The sequence below is a fragment of the Prionailurus bengalensis genome, chromosome D3, assembly GCF_016509475.1.
Source record: "Prionailurus bengalensis isolate Pbe53 chromosome D3, Fcat_Pben_1.1_paternal_pri, whole genome shotgun sequence".
Taxonomy (NCBI): Eukaryota; Metazoa; Chordata; class Mammalia; order Carnivora; family Felidae; genus Prionailurus; species Prionailurus bengalensis.
Window position 1 is genome coordinate 8,595,419 of NC_057356.1, and position 21,642 is coordinate 8,617,060.

General features: G+C 47.4%; 2 protein-coding genes across 14 annotated transcripts in view; one reads left to right on the forward strand and one right to left on the reverse strand.

Annotated features, from left to right (window-relative positions):
- The window catches only part of TCTN1 (tectonic family member 1), a 28,561-nt gene extending 23,068 nt beyond the window's left edge, over positions 1 to 5,493 (forward strand). For 3 of the 5 annotated variants that reach the window (XM_043557568.1, XM_043557571.1, XM_043557572.1), the window contains 4 exons: positions 24 to 164; positions 1,308 to 1,470; positions 3,686 to 3,811; positions 4,394 to 5,493. In XM_043557568.1, the coding sequence (XP_043413503.1) occupies positions 24 to 164; positions 1,308 to 1,470; positions 3,686 to 3,811; positions 4,394 to 4,537 (574 nt within the window). In that variant the 3' untranslated portion in view covers positions 4,538 to 5,493. The remainder of the gene's footprint in view (positions 1 to 23; positions 165 to 1,307; positions 1,471 to 3,685; positions 3,812 to 4,393) is intronic. The other 2 variants (XM_043557569.1, XM_043557570.1) reach the window with 2 other exon arrangements.
- The window catches only part of HVCN1 (hydrogen voltage gated channel 1), a 37,790-nt gene continuing 20,206 nt past the window's right edge, over positions 4,059 to 21,642 (reverse strand). For 8 of the 9 annotated variants that reach the window (XM_043557579.1, XM_043557575.1, XM_043557578.1 and 5 more), the window contains 5 exons: positions 15,993 to 16,274; positions 11,426 to 11,524; positions 8,591 to 8,822; positions 6,217 to 6,329; positions 4,059 to 5,865 (listed from right to left, as the gene is read on the reverse strand). In XM_043557579.1, coding sequence (XP_043413514.1) covers positions 5,800 to 5,865; positions 6,217 to 6,329; positions 8,591 to 8,822; positions 11,426 to 11,524; positions 15,993 to 16,235 — 753 coding nt within the window. In that variant the 5' untranslated portion in view covers positions 16,236 to 16,274 and the 3' untranslated portion in view covers positions 4,059 to 5,799. Of the gene's footprint in view, positions 5,866 to 6,216; positions 6,330 to 8,590; positions 8,823 to 11,425; positions 11,525 to 15,992; positions 16,275 to 16,603; positions 16,629 to 21,642 lie in introns of those variants that run through there. The other variant, XM_043557573.1, reaches the window with a different exon arrangement.

Consider the following 21,642-nt stretch of genomic DNA (forward strand, 5'->3'; position numbering starts at 1 on the left):
TTGTCCCTTAACTTTCTGTGAATATCTGGGATTATTCAGACCATGAACAGATATGGACAACTTACTATTCTTCGAAGCACAGCGGAGAAAGACTGCTTAGCACTCGAGGGGATCCGGACCCCAGTGTTATTTGGTTATGATATGCAATCTGGCTGTAAGCTAAGGTAAGAGAGAAACTTGTTTCTTTTGGAACTTGTGTTGATCAGAAAACAAGACATTCCTACTCTTCCCCCATCTCAGTCGAACCTCCCCATCAGCCTGCAAGCGCATGTGAAAGCCACCGTGTGACCTGTTGGCACTAGTGACAGTACCTTTGTTTTCTAATTTTAGTTTTCACAGCCATACACCATTTGTCATGATTCAAAGGAAAATTGTTTAGATCATTTTTCTTATCAGATGTGGCAGAGTAAAAGGCTTTTGGAGATTTGATTTTAAGGTTGCATACATAGCATCTGAGTTCACAGCAAAAAAAACAAAAAACAAAAAAAGCTGTCCCTGAAAGTCCTTTCTATATTTCTGAAATTTAATTTACATAGTGCAACAAGCCCATTGAGAGGAAGCCTGCATGTGATCTGTGTTTTTACCGTGTTAACATCAAACATACATATAACGTAAAATGTTAGCTCCGCATGGCTTACCCTCATTTCCCCCACTCTGCAGGCAATCTCTTGCAGTTCCTATAGCTGAGTTTTTGGAAACTTACTCCCAAATCTGTGAATAACCTTTATGTAATGCTGCTTCTTGGTATTTTGGTCTTAGGAATTATTGAGTCCCCACTATGGAAGACCAAGATTTGGCTCTTACCCCTTTCTTCTCCTACCCTACACTTCCCATCCCTACCTCCCCTCAGGGTAATTATAGCCTTGTTTTGGTTAGACCAACACATTCCATTTCCATTATTGGTTCTGATCACTTTAGACCAGTATTTCTCTGAGGGAGTTTCAGGGACTACATTTCCACAAGAGTCAGTAGGGGTATGTCTGTGGTCCAATCAATATGTTTGAGCAACACCAAACTAAAGTTAAAAACATGATTCCTTACTGTAAGGAGAGCCTCTAATATGCCAGTGTGCTTCAGGAGGGATGTGGGCATGCAATATTTCCCAAACTTTTGGCCATGGAAACTCTGTTTGTACAGAGCTAACCGAGGTTTTTCAGAGTTAGAGACAGTTTGGCTTCTGTCAGATGATGGGTTTGGAGTGAGAAAATAAAAATAAACTGGAGAGGGGACGTGTGTTGTTGAGCCGGTGAAAACTGTTGGAATGAACAACAGCCTCATTGCATCAACCTCTTCTTCCTTCCCACGAGACTGACCAAAGCCATCACGTGTCAGCTCGCAGTGCAGAAAGTGAAGAGCCTCCTGAAGGGCCATGGCTTCCCGGATTATGTGGCCCCTTTTGGAAATTCCCGGGCCCAGGATGTGCTGGACTGGGTACCCATCCACTTCATCACCCAGGCGCCCCACATGAAGGTAAAGGGGAAGCGGAAGGCCGCACCTGCGCGCGAGTGGTCTCTCCTATTCCCACTGCTGCCCCTCCCCCGTGGGGAGGTAGGGGAGCTGTTAAGGAGATGGATGGCTCTGGGCCGGAGCCCAGGCTTTGCTGTCAGATGGGCCTGGGTCTTGAAAACTGTTTTTGCCCCTCGTTAGCGCTCTTGCCTTTGAGGGTTTGAGCCTGTTTCCTCATCTGTGAAACAGGGAGTGAGGGCTACAGTGTCAGCCACACGGGGTGGTGGAGTTAAATGAGGGACATTCGTGGTGCCTAGTGGCCGCTCCAAACGTGGAAACTACCACCCATCACCATCCTGACTTCCTACGATCACTGCTGGTGTGACATGAGGCATCGTGACAGGACAAGGGAGTATGACATGGACTGTCACAGAAAGAGAGACTCCTCCTGTCCACATCGCTGTCCCATCTCTCGTTCCCTGGTCTGTAAAGGCAGCCCACACGTGAGAGCTTTCAGTTCCAAAGTTCCCTGAAGAGTTTAATGGAACTTGACGTGCTACAGAGAGGTTCCTGATCACATGTGATTGCTCTGCCCACCTTTTTCTTTTGTCTCAGCCGTCAGAGCGTGGGCTGGTCCCCATCACCAGAGGCGTGCTCTCCATCTTATTCTTTAATTGCCCAGCGTTTGCTTGTGGCAGCTTCTCGGGCCTCTCATTATCTGCTTAGCGTATTTATAGCATGGGGACAATGGGGCTGAGGACTAGCTCTCTAGCTCTGATCCGGCCCTCCTCCTGAGTCCCCGGCAGAGACCCATGATTACTCAGTCCCTGCTGTTCAGCTGCTATGTCTTGGCTCAGGTCTGCCACCTCGGAGCGAGGCAAATTGCTTCTGGCTTCTGGCAGTTGGGTTGAGACATCCAGTTATTAGGACCCCTCAGAGGGGAAAACAGGTTGGGAGGAGAGGCAGTGCAGGGTTTTGCTGGTCCAGGGAGCTCAGAGAGCCTGGAGTGGGTTTTGTACTCCCCTTCCAGGAAACTCCAGTAGCAGACATGAGAGCTTGTGCTAATAAGCTCAGTTTCTGCCAGTGGTGTATCGCATCTTCTAATAACAGGATAGTCACAGGGATTTTTTTTGCCTGCAAACTTCTTAAAAGGCAGTTCCAAGCTGAGGAGTTCCACCAGTGCCTTTTTGGCAGGCACCAAATTTAGCAGGCTTGGTAGCTTTTCATGCCCTAAAGAGGCGTATTTTTAAAAACTTGTTATTGTGGGGAAAATGTCAAACACACACACAGAAGTCGAGTATTACAATGGAATCCCTTCTACCGGTCAAGCAGCTTCAGTGGTTATCACATTTGCCAACAAACCAGATGTAAAGGCAAGAAAAAGGTTGGGAGGCTGCTGGCCTGTTCTGCCCAGGGGCAGAGGCCTCAGGAGGAGCAACTGTGGGAGCAATGCTCTCAGTCCACAGGAGACTTAGTATCTTTGACAACTTACAGACTCATTTCTTTTTTTTTTTTTTTTTAACGTTTATTTATTTTTGAGACAGGGAGAGACAGAGCATGAACGGGGGAGGGTCAGAGAGAGAGGGAGACACAGAATCTGAAACAGGCTCCAGGCTCCAAGCTGTCAGCACAGAGCCCGACGCGGGGCTCGAACTCACAGACCGTGAGATCATGACCTGAGCTGAAGTCGGATGCTTAACCGACTGAGCCACCCAGGCGCCCCTTACAGACTCATTTCTATACGTTCCTGTGTAACACCTTGATCGCCAACTGATGAGATTAAATAAATGGAAAGAGAGCAACTGCATTTCTTCCAGGTGTGTTTTAACGTGATCTGCAATTAGGTTTAATTTCTGTGAATAACCCCATCCTCTCTTCTCTCCCCACCCAATGCCAGTTTCTCCCCTAAAGAATCCCTGAGCTGAAGTTGGGGCATTTGAAGCCCCGTGTTCCAGTTTGGTGTTGGGATCGCCACAACTTCCCAATAATGGCTGGTCTTTCTAGAAACGGGAGAGCACGGAAAAATGATGCTTTAGGTGTTAAAATATTTTTGGAGCACTGAGTACTTTAAAATATGTGCTCTCAGCTGTTTTCGTCTGAACTTCTAGAGTCTATTCACTCTCTTGTTCAGAACATTTTGTAATATGCGAAACATTTTATAATTAAAACCGAACTGCAGATTAAGTTTGACATGAGGTTGTGTAATGTTCAGACTGGTGAATGGCATTTTGTTTTGCAGGATTCCTGCCAGCTCCCAGTGGCTTTGGTTATAGAAGTGAAGTGGACAAAGTATGGATCCTTACTGAACCCACAGGCTAAAATAGTTAATGTCACTGCAAATCTAATTGCATCCTCATTTCCTGAGGTACGTCTAACTTGAGTAGAAAGGTATTGGTTAAGGGGCCCCTTGGTGGCTTGGATGGGCGTCAAGACTCTTGATTTCAGCTCAGGTCACGATCCCAGGGTCATGGGATTGAGCCCTGTGTTGGGCTCCACGCCGAGTATGGAGCCTGCTTAAGATTCTCTCTCCTTTTGCCCCTCCCATACTTTTCTCAAAATAAACAAACTTAAAAAAATCAAGGTATTGGTTAAGATGTAAGTCCAGACAAAACTCAAGTATGATAATAAAATTTATTCTGTGAAAAAATTACTGAAACTTAAACACTTTAGCAGTCATTTAGTTAGAAAATTCTGACAACAGCGTTGTCATTAGCGTTCTTGTTTACATTTGATCCTTAAAATTCATTGAAAATTGAGTTGCGATTGACATTGATGGGTTAGGACAACCTGGGTAAAAGTGGTATCTTTCATCCAAGTTAGTGGCTGATGGGCCCTCCGCATACCTATGAGATGCACTGACCACGGTCACGTGCGGAAAAGAACGCAACATGTCCCATCTTTGTTAGCACGCTGGAAGGCAGGGCTTGCATCGCTCTTTGTATTACAGACCAACTCAGGAAATGAAAGAACGGTTCTTATTTCCACTGCGGTTACTTTTGTGGATGTGTCTGCACCTGCAGAGGCGGGCTTCAGGGCTCGGCCAACCATCAATGCCAAGCTGCCGTTTAATTTCTTCTTCCCCTTTGTTTGACGTAAGTTTTTAATCAAGGAAATGACACCACACCTCTAGAATCAAGTGCTGTGGGGCGTGGGCTCCCTTGGAGACCTCCTGTGGTGTTATACCTCTGACCTGTGGGGTTGCCCTCAAGCCACACATCTCCTCTCTCCGCTCACTTCCCTCCTTTTTCCTTTTGGAAATTCTACTTAGTGTGACCTGAGAATGGGGCACCGTCTGGTCTTGGTGATTTCCAGTACTGTCGGCACATAGGTCACGTGTGGAAAGCAAATTGCAGCTTTGGGAAGATGGTACAGGGGACAGACCCTGAAGTAGCTCAGGCATCGAGGGTTCATCCAGTGTATTCATCCTGTGCTTCAACATGACTTATTTTAAAAATACTCATTGTTTGTAGTCGTTTTCTTTCCTTTACTGGTCCCGTGGAAACGAATACAAAAATAGCAAAATTGTACAAAATCATGCAAGTAGAGCACAGGGCCTCATGAGGGGATCTTTCCCCGGTGTCACCTTCATTACATGGAGTCTTGGGTCTAATTGCTATTTCGGTGGCAGGCACTGGAGCTCTCCAACGGGTGGGTTGTACGGGATACCACAGAGCAGTTCCTAGCAGTTGATGCTGGAAAGAATAGAGTAGGAGGTCCCGAGGGAGGGAGTTGCTTTTATACATTAATTGCACAGTAATTGAGAAAAAAGTTGTCAGGTGGCAGAACTGGGTAGAGCCAGTTAGAAGCTAGATGCGGCACAGGAGGGGCTGGGTACCTGAGGACAACCTCCCTGGAGGAATATGCACCAAGAGGAGCTGCTGAGAACAGCTTGGGAAGAGAAGACTTTCTAGAATGGGCTGGTGGCTAAGGTAGCTTTCTTTTTTCCTTTGTCTTTCAGAATGCCCATATGAAAGAATGCACTGGTTCCTCAATATACACGCGAAATGTGAAAAGTACACTGATGAGATAAAATTTTATATACAACTAGTAGTTGTCCAGCTTCGTTCATTTTCAAGCAAAAGTGTCAACATGAGAGAATATAGTTTATGATACATGGTGACGTGGAGTGAGGACGCGATGGGAAGCTCTTGGTCACGCCAAGAAAGGAAGGGCAAGCCTTTCCCCCTCCCCCTACCACCTGCCCACCCCGGAATCCAAGCTGGGTGGAGGTGAGGCAAAGGCATCGAACCAAACCTCTCCCCGAAACGGGCCCAGGAGAGGCAGCTGTCTTTCTCTCAGAGACACAAGCCCGTGGAAGCAGGGTCTTCTCTTTGGGGTGGAGCAGGTGCGCATCTAGTTGACCTCACCAAGAAGTCCGTGCTGTCTCAAGAGCTTGTTAAGTCTTTCAATTTCTTGTTCCTGTCATTACAAAAGCAGACAAACAAGTCAGTTTACCTTCTGAGCCTCCCCATAGATGTGGTGAGCATTCAGTGGGTCCCCGGATGCACAGCCGAATGAATGCTACACTCCTACTGGAGTCTGCCAGTGGAGCCTGCCTCAGTCAGATGGGGTCCAGTGGGCGACTCCAGTGACAGGAGGTACTCAGAGGAGGGACACTTGACATAGCTCTGGGGAAGGAGGCGATGCCTAACCTGAGTCTGAAAGAACAAGGAAGACTTAGTCGAGGGCTGTGTCTGAGCAAGGGCCTGGCAGGGAGAAGCGCAGAACTGAAGGCAGACAGGTGGCATTCTCCCAAAACTGTGGTCTTACCTTCTCAGAGCAGCTGAATTCAAGGTGTTGGATCTTGGCGGCCAACTGTATATTCATCTGTTTTAACCTCAATAGTTGCCGTTCTGAACGTGTCTTAACAGAGATAATTATTCCTGTAAAATAATTAAGGGTCTCAGTGATACGGGTTTCTAGTTTAACCACTTGGAAAAAGCCCTGTATTATTTATAAATGTGTCCAGCTGGTGACAGCATGGTCAGTCCCTTAAAGACATCAGAACTAGGAGGGTCAGAGTTTATCTCTGAGCTACTCAGTACCCAGGTGCTCCCCAAATGAATATTCTTAAGGAACTTTAATCAGACCTGAACTGGCTCCTCAAGATTTCCCTTTAGCCCACATGGGCTAAGAAGTCCTTAATAGTCCCTGACCACGTGAGTGTTAAGCTCCTTAACACAGAGCGTGTTCATGACGGCGTGGCCTATTAGCACTCTACACAAAAGCCACGAAAGTACAAGGCTGGAAATGCTCAAGCTTGGCCTTGGAATTGTCACTGTCCTGACTTTCCGCCTCCCACAGCTATGGCCAATTCAGCTATCAGGCCATCAACAAAGCCTTGGCTGAGAGGGGGATCATCGGCCTTATCTGGTGGTTCCCAAATGCCCATGCCACAGTGGGGACATGACCTCAAAAGACTGTGCAGCAACTGGGGATGCTCTGTGCCTTCCAACTAAGAGTGACCATGTGTGGACTCGGTAGCCATAGGTCGGGGAGCACTGGCCCCCGGTCCCCAGCATTCTTGATTGTCTGAATCCAGTTGAAGCTTGTGTTGCTTTCTCAGACCTTTCATGTCCTGCCCGTAAATTTGATAGCGATGCAACAGTGCGCATTATTAGGCACTCCTGTGCCCTGCTACCATTTGGACCAAGAAAATGAACAGAGCTCAGGCTTTTGGTTTTATCTGTAAAAGCACATCTCACAATGGTGTGGTAGGAGAGTAATGGGTAGTAACTATTCCAGAGTCATTCGTAGTTTGTAATGGTTGATCCATTTCAATTGTGCTAACCTTTGCACAGAGTATTTCTGTTTGATGAATGAAATAATCAGCATAAGCATATTCAGTAAAGTGGAAAACTTCCTTTATTTCCTTTGATGGAGCCCAAATTAATTTTTTTTTTTTTAATGTCTGTTTATTTTGTGAGAGAGAATGGGAGAGAGTCCCAAGCAAGTATCCTTGCTGTCAGTGCAGAGCCCGACACAGGGCTCAATCTCACAAACCGTGAGATCATGACCTGAGCCAAAATCAAGAGTCGGATGTTTAACCCACTCAGCCCCCCAAGTTCCCCCCAAGTGAATATTCTTAATAAACTTTAATCAGATCTAAACTGGCTCCTAAAGCCTGTGGGAGCCCGCAGTGCCCACAGGCAGAGCCCTGCATCGGAGCAGATGTGACCCCTCCCCGCCAGCACGGAAGGCCGGGGTGGGACTCGTTGCTGCCCAGTGAAGGAGCTGCACATCCTAGGACGGGCCTGCCTCACTCTCCTGGCATTGGCCTACAGTCTGTCGGGCTGGACGCTTGTCTAGGGATTCCCAAGCCTGTCTGGACGCCCAGGTCACCTGGTAGCACTTCAAAAACAGACACCCCATGAGGGTCCACCCAGACATCGCATCAGACTCTCCAGTGAAAAAACAAGAGCCCTGAAGGGGATTCTGGTGCGGTGGGTCTCCAGACAGGCTTCAGAACAACCCTGACTCGTTCAGGGAGAGCTGAACCAGTTGGTGATCACTGTGTCCACCCAATAACAGCACAAACATGGCTTCTCTGAAACAGCCTCCCTGCACCAACAAGGTGTGTATGAGGAATATGGTAGAGCATTCTTTCCCCAAGCGTGTTCTCTAGAGCCAAAGTCTGCGTCATGTTAAGAGGTGTTATCTCCCCCCAAACTGTCCAGTTTGTCAGTTTGGGAGACGGTTCTCAAAGTCTTCCTCATGTTAACAAGTGCTGTGACTTCCTCAAAGGGCCAGAATCTAGGGTGCAGCATTTGTCAGCTTACTTGCACCCCTTTTGGATGGTACCCCTCCCAGTGGGTGGGGTGCGGTGGAACAATCTTCGGGAAAACACCAAACAACAAAGGTGCTCTGGGGACCAAGCTGTAGGGACCGATGAGGCATTCATCTGACCCCTTCTATAAATATCTTCTAATTATCATGAAAACAAGGCCTACAGGAGAAATGTGGTTCCTCTTTGAGCATGTGACGCCGTGTTGATTTGTAGCCACAGAGGCTACAAACTCAGGTCACCCCCTTTTTCCCTAGAAAATGCTAGCCAGAAGGAGGAGGAACCATGGCCTCTGGGTCCACTCTCAGGCTGTGCCCACCCTCCAATTCCCTCTGCAGCCCGGGAGTGCAGGGAACATACCGTTGATGATCCGGGCCACCCGCCACAGCCGGAGCAGAATCAGTAGGCCAAGAGCCTCAAACTGGTGCTCATGGAACAGGAGGACAATGTCAAGGATGAAGGAAATCACCACCACGATGGTGTCCAGGATTTCAAACTTGTGGTGGAAGAACTCCAAGCGGAAGACATATAATTTTAGAAAAATCTCCATCATAAAGAAGGTCAAGATGGCAATGCTCATGCAGTGAAACACCTGGAGAGGACAGAGGCAGCACAGTGAGTGCAGATCCAGGGCTGGTCACAGGCTGGGGCAGGGCACACAGACGAGCTGGCCTTGAGTGCACCTGCCCGGGCACCGGAGAGTGAACTCATTGATTTGACCCCAAACTCCACGGGCGCAGTTCTTGGCCTGGGAATACGGCCGGAACACCACAGACCGGGGCTCTGCCCTGCCTGCCCTCTGACAGGCAGCTGGGCAATGGCAGGATTTGAAAACCATGTCCTTTGGCCCGGTGACTCCAATGCTAGGAATCTATCCTACAGCTAAGCTGACACGTGCACAAAGGCATGTTGTAGGGATATTCGCTGCAGCATCATTTACAGACAAAAGATCTTCTATATTCTTTGCAGTATAGAAATATTAGAGGGCATCTGGCAGATGCATTATGGCACCTCCATATGGAGCACTGGGCAAAGGACCAAGGCTGACTCCTACGTACTGACGAGAAATGATCTCCCAGGTAGATGGTAATTGAAGAGGATTGCTAGATCTTTATTTATAAATACTACATTTCCTTAAAGTAACCATTTCCATTCTAGGACAGGGAAAGTACAAACTCAGCTGGGACATCGTCTTGCGCCAGAGAACAAGAAATGCTCAGAGCCTACGGAGTTATGTTAAAAAGATATAGTCAGTTTGAAGAGGCTCACAGTGACCAAATTTGGGACAATTTGAACAGTGAACAGAAGGACTATGATTATCATACACTGAATACACCCAAAAAATCCATGAGTCCCCCATAGTGATATGTATACACACATGGGGGGAAAAGGAAAACTCCTCTTTATATATATATAAAAATTACCACCTACTAGATGTAAAATGAATGATGGAAATCTGAGTTCGCATCCCCCAATGTATTCACCGACTCAGACAGTGACCATCAGGTGGACGCTAATTGGAGAAGAGGATTTTTGCATGGCAGTCAAGTGTCACTGCAGATTATCTATAACTGAAAAGGGAAAGTGTCCCTGGACAGTGGAACAGCTCAGCAATTACTGCCTTAAGTGGTCTCAGTGAGGATCACCGGTAGCGATGTGCTGTGCTATAAAGAAAACACCCCACCAGCCAAGAACTGTTGCTAATTGTGCCTCCGGACCTCACCTATGGTGTACAGGGGATAGGGGAACAAGCTGGAAGGACCTCTGTGGAAACAGGCAAATCCAGAACACGGGACACTTAACAAGATGACTGGCTGGACTCCAAAAAGTCAGTGTCCTAAGGGGAAAAAATTAAAGGTGGGAGGACTCTTCTAGATTAAAAGAGCCTGTGGAGATATGACCGAGTATAATATCAGATGTCTGGATCCTAGTTTGAAAAAATAACAAAAACATTATAACAGATACTCTTGGGACAAATGAGGACATTTGAATATAAACTGATTATAGAATCATTGATTACTTTTCAGGAATTGATAATATTGTGGTTCTATAGGAGAAAGACCTTTTTTTAAAATTTTATTAAAAATTTTTTTTGGGGCGCCTGGGTGGCGCAGTCGGTTAAGCGTCCGACTTCAGCCAGGTCACGATCTCGCGGTCCGTGAGTTCGAGCCCCGCGTCAGGCTCTGGGCTGATGGCTCAGAGCCTGGAGCCTGTTTCCGATTCTGTGTCTCCCTCTCTCTCTGCCCCTCCCCCGTTCATGCTCTGTCTCTCTCTGTCCCAAAAATAAATAAATGTTGAAAAAAAAAATTTTTTTTAATGTTTATTTTGAGAGAAAAAGAGAGAACAGGGTGGGGGCAGAGAGGGGCAGAAGCAGGTTCCAGGCTCTGAACTGTCAACACAGAGCCCGATGCAAGGCTTGAACTCACAAGCTGTAAAATCATGACCTGAGCTGAAGTTGGACACTCAACCGACTGAGCCACCCAGGTGCCCCAGAAGGACCTTATACTTAAGCAAGTTGAAATATTTGTGTCCTAATGTCTAACTTACTTTCAAATGGTCAAAAATACATGGGTGTGTTTGTGGATATAGAGAAAGCAAATACAGCAAATGTTTATTTGCCATTTTTCATAATAAAAAGTTGAAGAAAAAGGCACAAGAGAGTGAGTACAGCAGGTATGTCTGTGATTAAGTTTAGAGAGAGAGGAAAAATATTCCAGAAGGACTCGGGCTGGCCACAGAAGAAAAGCTAGCAGCTGTCTTGGGAAGGCTGGACAAACGTCTGGGGCAGGCTCAGGCAGCAGCTGTGAACTGGGGGATAAACAGTGGGCACATCTCCAACATGGGGACCACATCAGAATGTTGACAGGCAGAGAAATAGCTCGTCTGCCCCTAAAGATGGGACAGTAGCCCTCTCTCGGTCAGATCCTCTAGAAGCAGCAGCAGGCTCCAGCTCTGCGGTCTAGCACCACTTGAGATTCGAGCCATCACACGAAATGAGAAGGTTTCTTGTTTGTAGTAAATGCTTATCTACAGTTTGGAAAGAAAGACATTTTCTCTGCTCGTTGGTTAAAAGCACGCAGTCAACCTACTCTGTTAAGGACTTGCGACTCCCAGGCGGGTGCCGTCTGCCCCACTCTGCCCGCCTCAGGAAAGATAACAGACCTGAGCCGTATTAAAGGGCTGCTGACACACTACCTTGACGGCGTTCTTGTCAGCCTTGATGATCTTCAGGTCCAGAATGAGCTCAGCGAGCACCAGGAGGGCATCCAGAATGACCAGGCAAATGATGATAACCTGCAGACCAAGGGAAGGCACAAGAAGCATTAGGCCAGAAACATCTAGGGGAAACCATCCTGGGTAAAGGTGCCAAGGATGGGAGGCCGCGGCCCACAGTCGAGCGCCTTTCAGGCCTGTTGCCTGCGCCGCCCCCCCCCCCTCCACCCGCTGGGAAGTGTCTGTCCCCCTGGAGCTTCTCTGTGTGGCTGAGTGACACTCCGTCACCACCAGTCTTCGTATTCATTCACTGTGTCTCAGCATCTCTCAAGCCAAACTGCCGATTCCTAGATGGCAAGAAAATGTTTTTTAAGTTTTAATTTTTCTGTTTCTGGAGATCTTCTTGCCAGGGTACGCCCAGAACAGATGTTCGGTAAATAATTAAAAAGATCTGTCTCACAGATCTGAGTCATGGAAGGCCTCCAGGGACTGCCTGCTTCAGGCAGCCGGATTACAGTGATGTCCACGGGACACACGAAATAGCTTCCGTCCAGAGCCGCGAATATTTGCCCAGCTCACGCGTGCTCGTTAGGGGGCCAAGGGCAGAGGGAGTCCTGGGTCTCCTGGGGACTGAAGAGAGTGGTGGGAGGAGGACCATCTTGCGGGCTCCGTGAGAGTGGGGTGCAGTGAGGGCGTGCTCTCACCAACGGGGGTGGGGGGGCATGGTGACAGTGACGATGCTGGTGAGGCCTCTATAATGGCAGGGTGGGGGTGACGGTGTCCGGTGGTGGAAATGGCAGCGATGGGAGGAGACCCAAAGGACACCGTGTAACCCCTCTCTTCCCTCGGGAACTGTGGACCCTCCCTCGCCTCCCTCAGGGCCCTTCCTACATCCAACACTCCGGGGTAGATTCCGCAAGTTCATCTGCCATTTTCTTGGCAGTGCCCGCAGTTTAGGGCTGAAACCCAACAGGCCTGTGTGACGATGGACTAGTAAACCCTTTGACCATTTCAGCCCGTAGCTAATTATTTCAGTAATTACAGTGTTCAGTGACATGGTTTACTGTGAAAATTGCATGCCAAATTGCTCTGTAATGAAGTTTTCACACATATTCAAATTCAGTAGCTCAAAGATTCCAGCCTCTGGCAGGTTGTTTTTCCTTTTCTTTCTTTCTTTCTTCATCCTTGGTTTTATTTTAGAGCTGAAGGGATGTGAGAGCTTTGTCTGGTCTAAAACCAAGGCACAGAGACATTAAAAGCAGACTGAATATTCAGCCGTAAAACGGAAGCGGCACTGGCACACTACAGCATGAGTGACGGGAAGGCGTGACGCGGAGGAAGAAGCCGGGCGTCCAGACCATGCGTTGTCTGATTCCATTCCTGTGGAGTCCCGAACGGGCAAATCCGTACAGACAGAAAGCAGATTAGTGGTCCCCGGGGGCCCGAGGGTTATTGTTTAATGGGTACTGGATCTCCTTTTGGGGTGATGAAAACATTCTGGAACTAGACCGTGGTGGGGGTGGCACAACACTGTGAATGTACAAAATGCCACTGAATTGTTCACTTTAAAATGATTAACTTTAGGGGCACCTGGCTGGTTCAGTCAAGTCAGTTAAGGGAATGACTCCTGATTTCGCCTCGGGTCACGATCTCACGGTTTGTAAGTTCGAGCCTCACATTGGGCTCTACACTGTGTCAGTGTGGAGCCTGCTCGGAAGTCTCTCTGTCCCTGTCCCATGTGCACTCTCTCGCTCTCTCTTAAAATAAATAATTGTAATAAAATGGTTATGTGAATTTCTCTTCGATTAAAAAAGGTGAGACAGACTGAAGGTCATAAAACTACAATGTCTGGGCTCCAATCCTGACCGCTGTGAAAAAATCCCCAGACCCTGAAATTGCCACTTCACAAGGCAGTGCTATTTCTGAGGGGAGTCATGTCACAAAGAGAAGAGCTGAGAATTCAGGGAAGCCGGTTAATTCCAAACCCAGATGGGGCAAAGACGGCCATGGTGAGAGTGAAGGCTATGGGGCCGCCAGCACCGGGCCGGCTCCTGCGTTGGCCTAGACCTTGGGCACGTCTCTCAAGTGTTAACTCCAAGCTTCAGCGTACTCTTGGAGAAAATGCGGTTGACCACATTTTACACCCTAGAATGACACACGGAGCATTACATGAGGTAACGTGTGAAGGGTGCTTATAAGGCACAGGGCCCGGCTGTAGTGAGCAGGTAATAAAGTGAAGCTCCTTGACCTTCACAATTGTCCTCCCCAGCTCAGCCACCCTGTCCACCCATGGATTCCACAGAGGCCCAACACGCCCTATATTCTTTCCCTTGCTTGTACCATCCTGTGTGAGAAGTGATGGCAATTAACTATATATCTGGTCACCTAGGCTGCCTCAAACCACGGGAACAGGTAGAGAACGCATCCAAGAAAGGGATTCCAGAATCCGTTTGCATGCTGATTCTACCGGCAGAGATCAAACCCCTGCACTGGTATCCCCACTCCGCGGTGGTCTCCCTGAGCCTCTCTACAAATCTAGTTGTGTCACTCCCTCCCACCCACGCATTTAGACTTTCCATGGCTTCCCACTGCCCACAGGTGACCTTCCAGCACCACCTCCCTTGCCGAGTTATCCCTTTACTTGCTACACGGAAGCCGATGTGGACCCTTCCCAATTCCAGGAATATGACAGGTCCTTTCCTATTTCGGCCCTTTGCAAACACAGTCCCTCTGCCTGGAAAGCTCCTCCCCTCCCCATTCACAGAGCTCAGCCCTGTCTAAGCTTCAGGTGTCAGGTGAAATGTCACCTCCTTCACTACATGTCTTATGACACCCAATCCTGGGTCATGTGGCTCCCTGCCCCCAGGATCTCTGGGAGCCCCCTTCTGTTTTCTTACAGAGGGCTTCCCTTCACTCATAACCAGCATCAGTCTGGGTGATGGTTCCTGGAGTGCCTGCCTCTCCACAGACCGTGGGTCCTTCAAGAATAAGGACAGGGACACATCTGCCGTGCCTGCTGCTGTACCCCTGGCACGCAGTGTGTGCTTGAGAAGTGACTGTCAAGTGAATGAATAAGCATCTCTACTTATGTTTCCGCAGTCAGGCTTATCCAGTAGGAGTGTCCTTAGGGGTCCTGGCGCAGGGGGCCAGCCCTGTGCCCCCTCGGGAGGACCTCCCAGAGCTGGGAGGTCCAGGGTTTCCCTTGCAGCTGGAGGGAAACTGATGCCTTCCTTCTGCTCCTGAAATTGAGGGTTTGGGATTTCAACCCCAACAACTTAATACCACGTTTCCTTTCCTGTCACAGCCGCAGAGGAAAGTGCTGAGCTGCAAGGCTTGTTGGGCTGTTTGGCCTGGTTCATTTCTCTAAGCTACGCAAGAATGAGAAAAAGACCAAAATTAAATTTTTTTTTTTTTTTCTATTTCACCCTGGAACAAAGTCAGTGATGGGAGAGGCAAGGGCTGTTTCTGCTTCCAGAAGGGAAGTCAGCTTTGGGAGGCGCTGGTTTATTTTGCTTTAGGAGGACGCCAGCAACAGGGTCCCCAAAATGGCTCCATTACAGGACCTGGGGGGCTGCATGCTTCCTTAGTATCCCTGGGCCTCCCGAATTCTCCTGCGGCTCTCAGAACACGTTTCCAGACACTGCGGGGCCAGCCAGACCAGACTCGACCTGCGCTTGTCTTTCGAAGTCAGAAGATGCCAACAGACGCTTCGCTATTCTCTCAACTCCACATCTCCCTCTCATGTTCTCAGCCGTGGGCTACACTATGCAGATCGCTCTACAACATTAGAGACCGAAGCCCCCAGGGTGATGTGTCTGGGAGACGGGACCCATCTTGGCTTTGTTCAACTCAGGGCACGCACTCAGTGTTTGCTGAATGAACGCAGGAACATCTTTTTCTGGCTCCAGTGTTCACCCTTCAGTTTACTTTTTGTGTATCATAAAATCTGCATAACCTAAAATCTACCATAAAACATTTGAATCATTTTTAAGTTGGCTTATAGTTCAGGGGCATTTCGCACATTCACAGGGTGGTACAATCATCACCACTATGTAGTTCTGGAACGTTTTCATCACTCCAAATGGAGACCCGTATCCGGTAAGCAGCCCATTGCCATTCTACTCTCCCTCCAACTTGTTACCACCAATCTGCTGTCTGTCTCTACGGATTTGCCGATTTTGAACATTTCACATAAATGGAATCATACGCTCTGTGGTCTTTGTGTCTGGCTCCTTTCATGGAGTACCACGTCGTCAAGCCTCCTCCACTTTGTAGCAGGTGTCCGTGCCTCCTTCCTCCTCCTGGCCGAGCATGGACAGACTACGTTTTGTTTATTCACTCATCAGGTGCTAGACCTTTAACTGACTTTGGATTGTGACTTATTTTATCCCTGACAACACGGGATCTGCCCAGTGCTGGACGGGGCACCTGACACATGGTTAGCATTCAGTAGGCATACAGTGGCAGAGACGGGCTCCCACCTTGGCCTCGTGACTCTTGGCTGACAGCTCTGCCCCACCCTGGGCATCTTGGGCCTCTGCCCACCTACCTGAAACCTGTGGGAGCTGAACAGCTTCCTCAATGTGGTCCTGAAGTCTAGGGGGGGCCTGGGCGCAGGGACAGGGGCCGCAGCCGGGTCGGCAGCTCTGCCCTCCTCACCGGAGGCAGGTGTTGGTGGCGGCTGTTCCTCCTCGTCCTCCTCATCCTCCTCATTCTCCCATTTCTTGTAGTTGATGTTCCAGGCATGGTAATCGTCCCCAACGACAGTGAAATGCTTCAAGAACTTGCTCATCCTCTCTGCCGGAGCCACTTTGGCCCTGCGGGAGCCAGCCTGAAGAGGGGGGACAGCAAGCAAGTTCTCAGGTGGGGGGAACGGCCCTCAGAGCCTGTCCAGGCCACTCAGACCCCACGTTGCTCTGGCAGGGAGCAGGGTCCAGGCCGGACCAGGCCGAGGGGGGGGGAAACAGCCCTGGCGTTCAGAGGACCGTGCAAGCAGAGACCGTGAGGTCACGGTGGTTTCTTGTGCTTTTATTTTTGGAATCCGGGGTCTCAGTGCCGATGAGGCAACAGGAAACCCCAGAACCCGTCAGGCCTGTCACTATGGTCTGGTTGGCAATAACCAATGAAATTGGTACCACAGCTCAGTCACAAAATACCCACCACGTGTAAATACCGGAAGAGTGGCCCCATGGTTCAGAGACATCACAACCTGAAAAACCGGAGGTGAGAGTTGGCGGGGCAAGGGTGTGGAAAGTCAAAAGTAAAAGTACCCAGAGTTTCACGGAAAAGTGAGGCCCCCCTCTTTATGCCACAGATTAGTTCTTGATATGTGAGTGGCAAATAGCTTTTTCCCAAGTTCGGCCAGTGCTGTTTTAAGTACACTATGGACAGCTGTTTAAAGACAAATGACTTCAGAGTAAAAAACAATCCTCCTCCCTTTGCCCAGCTTGCCCTGCCAGATAGCAAGTTTCTTATGAAGTTCAATAATGAAAACTTCTAGGCATGAGTCCAAGAATGGGCAATATGATCAGTGGATTAGGGAAAAAAAGCCCCAACCAGACCTATTCCCCTGTAGGAAATGTGTGTGATGGTGGTGGCAATGCAGATCAGTGGGAAGAGGCTGGAGAGGTCAGAAGACCTGGCCTTCACAAGAGGAAGCAAACATAAAAGATCCCTACCTCACACCCTACACAGAATCTCCAATGCATTAACCATAACATTTATAATTAAAAAAAAAAAACTTTTAAAGTCTTAGAAAAAAAAATATTGGCAAGCGTTTTTATGACCTTCAAATAGGGAAAGGTTGATTAAATAAGACACAAAACAAAGCAAACACATAGATTTGATTCATCAAAACTCAAATCTATTTTGGGGTGCCTGGGTGTCTCAGTCAGTTGAGTGTCCAACTCTTGATTGCAGCTCAGTTCATGATCCCAGGGTGTGGGATCAAGCCCTGTGTCAGGCTCCATGCTGTGTGTGAAGCCTGCTTGGGATTCTCTCTCTCCCTCTGCCCCTCTTCCCTGATGGTGCTCTCTCTAAAAACATCATCGACAAGAAAAGCAAAAAGCTTTTATATCACATACACACACATACCCACAACCCTACCAAGTTAAGACACACCACAGACTGGGTGTGACACACACGTTATTTGCAATGTATTTAATGGAGGTTTAGTGTCCAGAATATATATAAAGAAATCATACAACTTAAAAAAAAAAAAAAGACAACTCCATTGAAAACTGCCTGATATTAACAGGCAGGTCACATGAAAGGAAACCCAAATGGCAGAGACCCACCACCTCGCTAGTACTCAGGAAAATGCGAGTGGCAAGAATTCTAAAGTCTGCAACAGCAAACGTTGGCAAAGATGTGGAGGAATGGGCCATCTCTTGAACACTGAGCACAGGCATGGACTCTGGTACCATTGTTCTGGGAAACAATCTGGCAATGTTTTGTCAAGTTTAAGAGGTGTATATCTTCCTTAATAACTAGTGATTCCATCCCTAGAAAGACTCCAAAGAGAAACCCCCCACATGTGCTCAAATCAGTGATATGTTCAAGAACGTTTGCTGCAAATGTTCATGTAAATGGTGGGAGAGAGAGGAATGAGCCTTTTCTATTCACACGATGGCATACTATACAGCAGTTAACACGAACGGACCGCGTTTCTCTAGGTCTCTGATGACGTCCATATACCCACTTGGCAGCACTGAACACAATAGGTCACTCCTTCCCTCACACACTTGTTTCACTGGCTTCTGGGATTCCATATTCTCCTGGTTTTCCTCCCACCCCAATGATTACTTCTTACCAGTCTCTTCTGCTGGATTCCCTAAGAGGAAGACCTTACATTTAAGAATTGACATTCCTAGGGCTCAGGCCTATGATCACCTCTCTTCTCCACGCTCAGTTCCTAGGGGTTCTCATTTAGCGGCACAGCATTAAAAGCCATCTGTACACTGATTATACATAAACACCAGCTCCAATCCCCATCTCAACTAAGGGCATCACCCTTAGTTATCTGAGAGCTATCTTATACCTAGCAAGTTCAAGGTAGAATTATTCATTTGCCACCCAGAAGTCCCCATCTCAGTTTATGGCATTCCATTTGTCTAATTCCTTAGGCCAATACCATTGGCATCATTCTTTAAATGTCTTCTTCCTCATTCAATACTTACCTAACAGCAAATTGTTGGCACTGCCTGTAAGCTAACTTCCCAAGGAAGACCACCTCTCCCCACCATATCTTGCCATCTCTTGCCTAGATTACTGCAGCAGCCTCCCACCTCCTCCCCATACCCATTCTCCGCACAGCAGCGAGAAAGAACTTTCTCAAACATAAATGACATCACTTCATGCCCTTCCTTAAAACTCTCAAATGCTTCTTTCATCACACTCAGGCCCTCTTCTGGGAACTGTCTTCCCCTAGACATCTGCATGGCTCACACCTTCACTTAGTCAGGCTTCTACTCAAATATCACCTCCACTGAGGCTTTGTCTGGTCGCTCTTGCCCACTCGCACTGTGTCCACTTCCTCTGCTTCCCTTTCCTTTATTGTGCTTACCGGCGACATTATATGTGTACCTGGCTGTCTGTGTATTATCTTCCTACCTTCCCAGACTCTGAGCTCCACGGAAGTGGAACTTTTTCCATCTTGTGCAAATGACATACCCAGTGTCTTGCACTTAATACACACTTGAAAACACTCAAATGTTTAAGTGACTGAATACACAAATGTGGATAGGTCTTTAAAAACATGTTGAGTTTAAAAGAAAAATATAGAATATGAATATAAACCACTTATATAAACATGTAAAAATATATGCAAAATATTACTATATGCGTTTTTGGGAGTGTGTAAAAATGGGAGTGTAGAGGCTCCTGGGTGGCTCAGTAGGTTAAGTGTCTGACTTGGGCTCAGGTCATGATCTTGCAATTCTTGGATCTGAGCCCTGCGTTGGGCTCCAAGCTGACAGCTCAGAGCCTGGAGCCTGCTTCAGATTGTCTGTCTCCCTCTCTCTCTGCCCCTCCCCTGTTCATACTCTGTCTCTCTCTCTCTCAAAAATAAACATTTAAAAAAATGGGAGTGTAAGCATACAAAAGAATGGGATTTCTGCTTCGGGTCATGATAGAGTAACTAGTACCAGATTAGGCCTCTTGCCATAAAAACAAACAAACAAAACTGTAAAACTGGATAAAATACATGAAATTTACTGTGATCCCTGAGAGAAGAGAAACAGATGAGGTGAACCCCACAATCACCTGGCTTTCTGCCTAGAATTACTTTCTGGACTGTGGCAGCAAAGATTATAGTTCAAGGCCTCTCCCCCTCTCCCCCCCCGCCTCCAAGAATTTACATGGCAAAATACCCAAGGAAAGGAAGCTCTACAGAGAAGGAGCTCCAAAAATCCAAATTTGGCTGAATTGTAAACATCTAAAAAGCTGCCAGAGATGATACAACGCTGGGCTGGGAGATGTGTGAGTTCCAAACATCCCTAGTACCAATCTTGCTGAACACCCTGGGGGCATTCTGTAGAAATTCCAGAAAAGCCATGCCTTATACGTAGTCATAGTAGTCATAATCTAGTTCTGTAGGAAGAACTACCTTAGACCTGTCCCAGATACACTTAAAAAGAAGCCTTGAAAAGATCAAGCAGATCCCCAGGTAAACTGACTGCCTATTGGAACAAAACTCAGATTCTATTAGGGAGGACAACAAAATACACTCAACAAGGCAGCATTTATAAATGGATAGCATACTGGGGCGCCTGGGTGGCGCAGTCGGTTAAGCGTCCGACTTCACCCAGGTCACGATCTCGCGGTCCATGAGTTCGAGCCCCGCGTCGGGCTCTGGGCTGATGGCTCGGAGCCTGGAGCCTGTTTCCGATTCTGTGTCTCCCTCTCTCTCTGCCCCTCCCCCGTTCATGCTCTGTCTCTCTCTGTCCCCAAAATAAATAAACATTGAAAAAAAAAATTTTTAAAAATAAATAAATGGATAGCATACAATAAAAAATTATAGAAAAATGTGGCCCGTAACCAGTAGAAACATTAGATTAGCTCAAAATGGACAGAGATAATAGAATTGGCCAACAAAGACTTATAAATAGCTATTATAAATATGTTCAAGGATTTCAAAGAAAATAGGAGCTTAATGAAGAAATATAGAATCTTTTTTTTCCAGTTTATTTTGAGAGAGGAGGGAGAGAGCACAATCCCACATGCAAGTGAGAGTAGGGAAGGGGGAGAGAGAGAGGGACAGAGAGAGAATCCCAAGCAGGCTCCGAGCTGTCAGTACAGAGCCTGACACAGGGCTCTATCTCACGAACTACAAGATCATGACCTGAGCTGAAATCAAAAGCCAGACACTTAAGCGACTGAGCCACCCAGGCGCCCCCAAATATAGAATCTTAATAGAGAAATGGAAACTATTTTTAAAAAATTCAAATGGGCTCAAATCTGATTAGATAACGCAGGATGAAAGATTAGTGAATTTAAAGACAGAGCAATAGAAAATATCAAGCAGAAATGTGGTGAGAAAAAAGGCAGGGATAAAAACCCAGAGCCTCAGGGACAATATCAAGTGGTCTAATATGCACGTACCTACAGCCCCAAAAGAAGATGAGAGAGAGATTAGGGCAGAAAAATATTTGGAGAAAAAATGACTGAAAAAATTTCCAAATTTGACGGAAAAATATAAACATGTAGATCCAAGAAGTTTAACGAACACTTAGGAGGACAAACATAAAAATGAATGAACTAGAAGGAGATACCAAATTCATGATGGTGGCTGCCCTCGGGGAGTCATAAAGGTTAAAAACAGAAGGGTTCAAAAAGCACTCGAATGCTCTCTGAAAAACATCTTTTTATTATTTTACTTTAAATTTTTTTATTTTAGAAATTGAGTGAGCAGGGGAGAGGGGCAGAGGGAGGTGGGGAGAGGGAGAAGGGGGGGGAGGGGGGGCAGAGGGAGAGAGGGAGGGAGACAGACTTAAGCAGACTCCATGCTCAGAGTGAAGCCTGATATGGGGATTGATCCCTGACCCCGGGATCATGACCAAAAGCAAGAGTTAGATGCTCAACCGACTGAGTCACCAGGGGCCCCCGAACACCTTTTTAAATTACAAAAAAATTTGAGGAAAGTATGACAGAATGTTAACAGCTGTCAATTCAGGGTGATGATTATAGAAGTACTCGATAGT